Below are 10,000 nucleotides of genomic sequence, written 5' to 3' on the forward strand. Positions count from 1 at the left end.
TGTAATAATAATAATTCACCCCCCAGCTGTAACCAGATTGGTATAGTCCAAACTGTAATAATAATAATTCACCCCCCAGCTGTAACCAGATTGGTATAGTCCAAACTGTAATAATAATAATTAAACCCCCAGCTGTAACCAGATTGGTATAGTCCAAACTGTAATAATAATAATTCACCCCCCAGCTGTAACCAGATTGGTATAGTCCAAACTGTAATAATAATAATTCCACCCCCAGCTGTAACCAGATTGGTATAGTCCAAACTGTAATAATAATAATTCACCCCCCAGCTGTAACCAAATTGGTATAGTCCAAACTGTAATAATAATAATTCACCCCCCAGCTGTAACCAGATTGGTATAGTCCAAACTGTAATAATAATAATTCACCCCCCAGCTGTAACCAGATTGGTATAGTCCAAACTGTAATAATAATAATTCACCCCAGCTGTAACCAGATTGGTCCAAACTGAGATGCTATAATAATAAGTCAAATACATGGCCCACCAAGGGAGCCTCCAAGGCTCTGATCAAAAATAGTGCACTACATAGAGAATAGGGTGCATTTGGGATGCAGACTGAGTGTATTTCCTATGTGCCTTTTTCCACAGAACACGGTGGACAAGCTGATCAAGAAGACGAACCTGGCGCTGGTGGTGGGCACCAACTCCTGGAGACAACAGTTCATGGAGGCCATCACAGTCAGCGCAGGTAAACACCAGCTCCCATCACAGTCAGTGCAGGTAAACACCAGCTCCCATCACAGTCAGTACAGGTAAACACCAGCTCCCATCACAGTCAGTGCAGGTAAACACCAGCTCCTAGGCCGTCAGTCAGTACAGGTAAACACCAGCTCCCAATACAGTCAGTGCAGGTAAACACCAGCTCCCATCACAGTCAGTACAGGTAAACACCAGCTCCCATCACAGTCAGTGCAGGTAAACACCAGCTCCCATCACAGTCAGTACAGGTAAACACCAGCTCCCATCACAGTCAGTGCAGGTAAACACCAGCTCCCATCACAGTCAGTGCAGGTAAACACCAGCTCCCATCACAGTCAGTACAGGTAAACACCAGCTCCCATCACAGTCAGTGCAGGTAAACACCAGCTCCCATCACAGTCAGTGCAGGTAAACACCAGCTCCCATCACAGTCAGTGCAGGTAAACACCAGCTCCCATCACAGTCAGTGCAGGTAAACACCAGCTCCCATCACAGTCAGTACAGGTAAACAACAGCTCCCATCACAGTCAGTGCAGGTAAACACCAGCTCCCATCACAGTCAGTACAGGTAAACACCAGCTCCCATCACAGTCAGTGCAGGTAAACACCAGCTCCCATCACAGTCAGTACAGGTAAACAACAGCTCCCATCACAGTCAGTGCAGGTAAACACCAGCTCCCATCACAGTCAGTACAGGTAAACACCAGCTCCCATCACAGTCAGTGCAGGTAAACACCAGCTCCCATCACAGTCAGTACAGGTAAACACCAGCTCCCATCACAGTCAGTGCAGGTAAACACCAGCTCCCATCACAGTCAGTGCAGGTAAACACCAGCTCCCATCACAGTCAGTGCAGGTAAACACCAGCTCCCACCACAGTCAGTGCAGGTAAACACCAGCTCCCATCACAGTCAGTGCAGGTAAACACCAGCTCCCATCACAGTCAGTGCAGGTAAACACCAGCTCCCATCACAGTCAGTGCAGGTAAACACCAGCTCCCATCACAGTCAGTGCAGGTAATCACCAGCTCCCATCACAGTCAGTGCAGGTAAACACCAGCTCCCATCACAGTCAGTGTAGGTAAACACCAGCTCCCATCACAGTCAGTGCAGGTAAACACCAGCTCCCATCACAGTCAGTGCACGTAAACACCAGCTCCCACCACAGTCAGTGCAGGTAAACACCAGCTCCCATCACAGTCAGTACAGGTAAACGACAGCTCCCATCACAGTCAGTACAGGTAAACACCAGCTCCCATCACAGTCAGTGCAGGTAAACACCAGCTCCCATCACAGTCAGTACAGGTAAACAACAGCTCCCATCACAGTCAGTGCAGGTAAACACCAGCTCCCATCACAGTCAGTACAGGTAAACACCAGCTCCCATCACAGTCAGTGCAGGTAAACACCAGCTCCCATCACAGTCAGTACAGGTAAACACCAGCTCCCATCACAGTCAGTGCAGGTAAACACCAGCTCCCATCACAGTCAGTGCAGGTAAACACCAGCTCCCATCACAGTCAGTGCAGGTAAACACCAGCTCCCATCACAGCCAGTGCAGGTAAACACCAGCTCCCATCACAGTCAGTGCAGGTAAACACCAGCTCCCATCACAGTCAGTACAGGTAAACACCAGCTCCCATCACAGTCAGTACAGGTAAACACCAGCTCCCATCACAGTCAGTACAGATAAACACCAGCTCCCATCACAGTCAGTACAGGTAAACACCAGCTCCCATCACAGTCAGTACAGGTAAACACCAGCTCCCACCACAGTCAGTACAGGTAAACACCAGCTCCCATCACAGTCAGTACAGGTAAACACCAGCTCCCATCACAGTCAGTACAGGTAAACACCAGCTCCCATCACAGTCAGTGCAGGTAAACACCAGCTCCCATCACAGTCAGTGCAGGTAAACAACAGCTCCCATCACAGTCAGTGCAGGTAAACACCAGCTCCCATCACAGTCAGTGCAGGTAAACACCAGCTCCCATCACAGTCAGTGCAGGTAAACACCAGCTCCCATCACAGTCAGTACAGGTAAACACCAGCTCCCATCACAGTCAGTGCAGGTAAACACCAGCTCCCATCACAGTCAGTGCAGGTAAACACCAGCTCCCATCACAGTCAGTGCAGGTAAACACCAGCTCCCATCACAGTCAGTACAGGTAAACACCAGCTCCCATCACAGTCAGTACAGGTAAACACCAGCTCCCATCACAGTCAGTACAGGTAAACACCAGCTCCCATCACAGTCAGTACAGGTAAACACCAGCTCCCATCACAGTCAGTACAGGTAAACACCAGCTCCCGTCACAGTCAGTGCAGGTAAACACCAGCTCCCGTCACAGTCAGTGCAGGTAAACACCAGCTCCCATCACAGTCAGTACAGGTAAACACCAGCTCCCATCACAGTCAGTACAGGTAAACACCAGCTCCCATCACAGTCAGTACAGGTAAACACCAGCTCCCATCACAGTCAGTACAGGTAAACACCAGCTCCCATCACAGTCAGTACAGGTAAACACCAGCTCCCATCACAGTCAGTACAGGTAAACACCAGCTCCCATCACAGTCAGTGCAGGTAAACACCAGCTCCCATCACAGTCAGTACAGGTAAACAACAGCTCCCATCACAGTCAGTGCAGGTAAACACCAGCTCCCATAACAGTCAGTGCAGGTAAACACCAGCTCCCATCACAGTCAGTGCAGGTAAACACCAGCTCCCATCACAGTCAGTGCAGGTAAACACCAGCTCCCATCACAGTCAGTGCAGGTAAACACCAGCTCCCATCACAGTCAGTGCAGGTAAACACCAGCTCCCATCACAGTCAGTGCAGGTAAACACCAGCTCCCATCACAGCCAGTGCAGGTAAACACCAGCTCCCATCACAGTCAGTGCAGGTAAACACCAGCTCCCATCACAGTCAGTACAGGTAAACACCAGCTCCCACCACAGTCAGTACAGGTAAACACCAGCTCCCATCACAGTCAGTGCAGGTAAACACCAGCTCCCATCACACTCAGTGCAGGTAAACACCAGCTCCCACCACAGTCAGTGCAGGTAAACACCAGCTCCCATCACATTCAGTGCAGGTAAACACCAGCTCCCATCACAGTCAGTGCAGGTAAACACCAGCTCCCATCACAGTCAGTGCAGGTAATCACCAGCTCCCATCACAGTCAGTGCAGGTAAACACCAGCTCCCATCACAGTCAGTGTAGGTAAACACCAGCTCCCATCACAGTCAGTGCAGGTAAACACCAGCTCCCATCACAGTCAGTGCATGTAAACACCAGCTCCCACCACAGTCAGTGCAGGTAAACACCAGCTCCCATCACAGTCAGTGCAGGTAAACACCAGCTCCCGTCACAGTCAGTACATGTAAACACCAGCTCCCGTCACAGTCAGTGCAGGTAAACACCAGCTCCCATCACAGTCAGTACAGGTAAACACCAGCTCCCGTCACAGTCAGTGCAGGTAAACACCAGCTCCCATCACAGTCAGTGCAGGTAAACACCAGCTCCCATCACAGTCAGTGCAGGTAAACACCAGCTCCCATCACAGTCAGTGCAGGTAAAAACCAGCTCCCATCACAGTCAGTACAGGTAAACACCAGCTCCCACCACAGTCAGTACAGGTAAACACCAGCTCCCATCACAGTCAGTGCAGGTAAACACCAGCTCCCATCACACTCAGTGCAGGTAAACACCAGCTCCCACCACAGTCAGTGCAGGTAAACACCAGCTTCCACCACAGTCAGTGCAGGTAAACACCAGCTCCCATCACAGTCAGTGCAGGTAAACACCAGCTCCCATCACAGTCAGTGCAGGTAAACACCAGCTCCCATCACAGTCAGTACAGGTAAACACCAGCTCCCGTCACAGTCAGTGCAGGTAAACACCAGCTCCCATCACAGTCAGTGTAGGTAAACACCAGCTCCCATCACAGTCAGTGTAGGTTAACACCAGCTCCCATCACAGTCAGTGCAGGTAAACACCAGCTCCCATCACAGTCAGTGCACGTAAACACCAGCTCCCATCACAGTCAGTACAGGTAAACACCAGCTCCCATCACAGTCAGTACAGGTAAACACCAGCTCCCATCACAGTCAGTACAGGTAAACACCAGCTCCCATCACAGTCAGTGCAGGTAAACACCAGCTCCCATCACAGTCAGTGCAGGTAAACACCACCTCCCATCACAGTCAGTACAGGTAAACACAAGCTCCCATCACAGTCAGTACAGGTAAACACCAGCTCCCATCACAGTCAGTACAGGTAAACACCAGCTCCCATCACAGTCAGTACAGGTAAACACCAGCTCCCATCACAGTCAGTACAGGTAAACACCAGCTCCCATCACAGTCAGTACAGGTAAACACCAGCTCCCATCACAGTCAGTACAGGTAAACACCAGCTCCCGTCACAGTCAGTACAGATAAACACCAGCTCCCATCACAGTCAGTACAGGTAAACACCAGCTCCCATCACAGTCAGTACAGGTAAACACCAGCTCCCATCACAGTCAGTACAGGTAAACACCAGCTCCCGTCACAGTCAGTGCAGGTAAACACCAGCTCCCATCACAGTCAGTACAGGTAAACACCAGCTCCCATCACAGTCAGTACAGATAAACACCAGCTCCCATCACAGTCAGTACAGGTAAACACCAGCTCCCATCACAGTCAGTACAGGTAAACACCAGCTCCCATCACAGTCAGTACAGTTAAACACCAGCTCCCATCACAGTCAGTACAGGTAAACACCAGCTCCCATCACAGTCAGTGCAGGTAAACACCAGCTCCCATCACAGTCAGTGTAGGTAAACACCAGCTTCTAGGCCATCACAGTCAGTGCAGGTAAACACCAGCATCTAGGCAATCACAGTCAGTGCAGGTAAACACCAGCTCCCATCACAGTCAGTACAGGTAAACACCAGCTCCCATCACAGTCAGTACAGGTAAACACAAGCTCCCATCGCAGTCAGTACAGGTAAACACCAGCTCCCATCACAGTCAGTGCAGGTAAACACCAGCTCCCATCACAGTCAGTGTAGGTAAACACCAGCTCCCATCACAGTCAGTGCAGGTAAACACCAGCTCCCATCACAATCAGTGTAGGTAAACACCAGCTTCTAGGCCATCACAGTCAGTGCAGGTAAACACCAGCATCTAGGCCATCACAGTCAGTGCAGGTAAACACCAGCATCTAGGCCATCACAGTCAGTGCAGGTAAACACCAGCTCCCATCACAGTCAGTACAGGTAAACACCAGCTCCCATCACAGTCAGTACAGGTAAACACCAGCTCCCATCACAGTCAGTACAGGTAAACACCAGCTCCCATCACAGTCAGTACAGGTAAACACCAGCTCCCATCACAGTCAGTACAGATAAACACCAGCTCCAATCACAGTCAGTACAGGTAAACACCAGCTCCCATCACAGTCAGTACAGGTAAACACTAGCTCCCATCACAGTCAGTACAGGTAAACACCAGCTCCCATCACAGTCAGTACAGGTAAACACCAGCTCCCATCACAGTCAGTGTAGGTAAACACCAGCTTCTAGGCCATCACAGTCAGTGCAGGTAAACACCAGCATCTAGGCAATCACAGTCAGTGCAGGTAAACACCAGCTCCCATCACAGTCAGTACAGGTAAACACCAGCTCCCATCACAGTCAGTACAGGTAAACACCACCTCCCATCACAGTCAGTACAGGTAAACACCAGCTCCCATCACAGTCAGTACAGGTAAACACCAGCTCCCATCACAGTCAGTACAGGTAAACACCAGCTCCCATCACAGTCAGTACAGGTAAACACCAGCTCCCGTCACAGTCAGTACAGATAAACACCAGCTCCCATCACAGTCAGTACAGGTAAACACCAGCTCCCATCACAGTCAGTACAGGTAAACACCAGCTCCCATCACAGTCAGTACAGGTAAACACCAGCTCCCGTCACAGTCAGTGCAGGTAAACACCAGCTCCCATCACAGTCAGTACAGGTAAACACCAGCTCCCATCACAGTCAGTACAGATAAACACCAGCTCCCATCACAGTCAGTACAGGTAAACACCAGCTCCCATCACAGTCAGTACAGGTAAACACCAGCTCCCATCACAGTCAGTACAGGTAAACACCAGCTCCCATCACAGTCAGTACAGGTAAACACCAGCTCCCATCACAGTCAGTGCAGGTAAACACCAGCTCCCATCACAGTCAGTGTAGGTAAACACCAGCTTCTAGGCCATCACAGTCAGTGCAGGTAAACACCAGCATCTAGGCCATCACAGTCAGTGCAGGTAAACACCGGCATCTAGGCCATCACAGTCAGTGCAGGTAAACACCAGCTCCCATCACAGTCAGTGCAGGTAAACACCAGCTCCCATCACAGTCAGTACAGGTAAACACCAGCTCCTAGGCAATCACAGTCAGTACAGGTAAACACTAGCTCCTGCACCACACAGCACAGATCTCACTCTAGTGGACGTCATGTAAGGGAGAAGAGGAAAATGGTCGATATATTGTGATCGTAATCGTTCACAATCTTTTACAGGTATTATACATCAAAACAGTATGAGATGTATTGGGTCTAAGGGGCGCCAGGTAGCGACCAGAGCACTCAATGAAAGATGGTAAAAAAAAATACATTGTGACAAAAAACATGGATCTTTGATCGTTGAGTTTTGATTGTTATATATATTATATTATATATCAGAAACTGTGAAGTATGTTTTTTTTCAATCTAGGTTATTGTTCTATGTTCCCAAAACATAGAACAATTCCCCTGATGTCCCTGATGATTCCCCTGATGTTACAAGAATGTTCCTAGAACACATTTAGTCTGTTCTTTAAAAGGTTCCCAGAATTTTTCATTACATTGTGGGAACAGTCTGGTTGGGAACATTGTGGGAACATCACAAAAGATGTGTTCCCAAAAACACAAAAAAACGGTTTACTTGTGTGGATGATTAGGCAATGTTTCTTTTTAGAGTGAAAATAACATTCAACTGATGTTACAAAAATGTTCCCAGAACACATTTTTACATTTTAAAGTTCCTAAAACATTTTATTTAGGTTCTGTGAACATTGTGGGGATACGCAACGAGATAAACACTCAAACTGTCCATTTGTGTTGACACTCAAATAATGTTTGTATCAGGGTACAGTACACAAAACGTTCCTTTGATGTTGACACAATGTTGACAGAACAGCCATTCTGAGTCCTTTAAAAGGTTCCCAGACATGTAATTAAATTATGGGAACAATGTGGTTACATTAAAAGAGATGTTCAGTTGTGATGACATTCATACAATGTTTAAGTTAGGTTGCAGAGGACATTCCCTTTAATGTTGTACACAAAAAAAAACGTTATTTAAAGGTTCCCAGAACATTTAATTAAGTTAAAAATATAAGGCAATGTAACACTAAGAGTACCAACCAAATATGTTGCCTTTTAGCATTGTATTTACATTGAGCTGATCTTATCTTAATGGCTTTAGTAATATGTAAAAACAAAATATACAATAACGTCGACAAGACTTGCGTGCTGTCACGACAACGGAGAACAAATGATACTACATCCAGAAAGCGTTTCCAAATACTCTGAAAACATCGGAGCCAGAAGGAGACAGAGCCGGACGCACTGTAGAGAGACGGCTTCGCCACGGAGAGGAGACGTTTCTCCCCACGTCACCGCTCCTCCGCAGTCCCTTTAGCTCCACACAGTCAACTCCTGGAAGGCCCTCTGTCACTTTGGTGTTCAAATATTGAATTCCAATGGCTCTCTGTATTATTTCATGAGCTCCGCGCTGAAAAATGTATGTCCCTCACATGGCCTGCCCACTTTGAATCATTCCAGCACCCACCACTCTGCCTACATATACCTAGGCCTGTCTAACCTCCAGCACCCACCACTCTGCCTACATATACCTAGGCCTGTCTAACCTCCAGCACCCACCACTCTGCCTACATATACCTAGGCCTGTCTAACCTCCTGCCAGCACCCACCACTCTGCCTACATATACCTAGGCCTGTCTAACCTCCAGCACCCACCACTCTGCCTACATATACCTAGGCCTGTCTAACCTCCAGCACCCACCACTCTGCCTACATATACCTAGGCCTGTCTAACCTCCAGCACCCACCACTCTGCCTACATATACCTAGGCCTGTCTAACCTCCAGCACCCACCACTCTGCCTACATATACCTAGGCCTGTCTAACCTCCAGCACCCACCACTCTGCCTACATATACCTAGGCCTGTCTAACCTCCAGCACCCACCACTCTGCCTACATATACCTAGACCTGTCTAATCTCCTGCCAGCACCCACCACTCTGCCTACATATACCTAGGCCTGTCTAACCTCCTGCCAGCACCCACCACTCTGCCTACATATACCTAGGCCTGTCTAACCTCCAGCACCCACCACTCTGCCTACATATACCTAGGCCTGTCTAACCTCCAGCACCCACCACTCTGCCTACATATACCTAGGCCTGTCTAACCTCCAGCACCCACCACTCTGCCTACATATACCTAGGCCTGTCTAACCTCCAGCACCCACCACTCTGCCTACATATACCTAGACCTGTCTAATCTCCTGCCAGCACCCACCACTCTGCCTACATATACCTAGGCCTGTCTAACCTCCTGCCAGCACCCACCACTCTGCCTACATATACCTAGGCCTGTCTAACCTCCTGCCAGCACCCACCACTCTGCCTACATATACCTAGGCCTGTCTAACCTCCCAGCACCCACCACTCTGCCTACATATACCTAGGCCTGTCTAACCTCCAGCACCCACCACTCTGCCTACATATACCTAGGCCTGTCTAACCTCCAGCACCCACCACTCTGCCTACATATACCTAGACCTGTCTAATCTCCTGCCAGCACCCACCACTCTGCCTACATATACCTAGGCCTGTCTAATCTCCTGCCAGCACCCACCACTGCCTACATATACCTAGGCCTGTCTAACCTCCTGCCAGCACCCACCACTCTGCCTACATATACCTAGGCCTGTCTAACCTCCAGCACCCACCCCTCTGCCTACATATACCTAGACCTGTCTAATCTCCTGCCAGCACCCGGCTCTGCGTCCCACCTAGCCCCCTTCCCAGCTACCCTGCATGGAGGCCTGGTGTTGGCCTTGGGGACCTGGGTCAGTCACTCACAGTACTTGTCAGGCTACCTACCTCTGTTGAGGTATGAGTCTATGTGAGTAATTGTTCCTGTTAGAGTGGATTTAAACACACTGAA

The 10,000-nt window shown here is 49.1% G+C and overlaps 1 protein-coding gene across 1 annotated transcript in view; it reads left to right on the plus strand.

Moving 5' to 3' along the window:
- LOC120022972 (sodium/calcium exchanger 3-like) overlaps nt 1–10,000 on the plus strand; it is a 15,949-nt gene that overhangs the window by 2,564 nt on the left and 3,385 nt on the right. The window contains exon 3 of the mRNA XM_038966932.1: nt 612–711. Within this exon, the coding sequence (XP_038822860.1) occupies nt 612–711 (100 nt within the window). The remainder of the gene's footprint in view (nt 1–611; nt 712–10,000) is intronic.

This window comes from Salvelinus namaycush, chromosome 28, assembly GCF_016432855.1.
Source record: "Salvelinus namaycush isolate Seneca chromosome 28, SaNama_1.0, whole genome shotgun sequence".
NCBI lineage: Eukaryota > Metazoa > Chordata > Actinopteri > Salmoniformes > Salmonidae > Salvelinus > Salvelinus namaycush.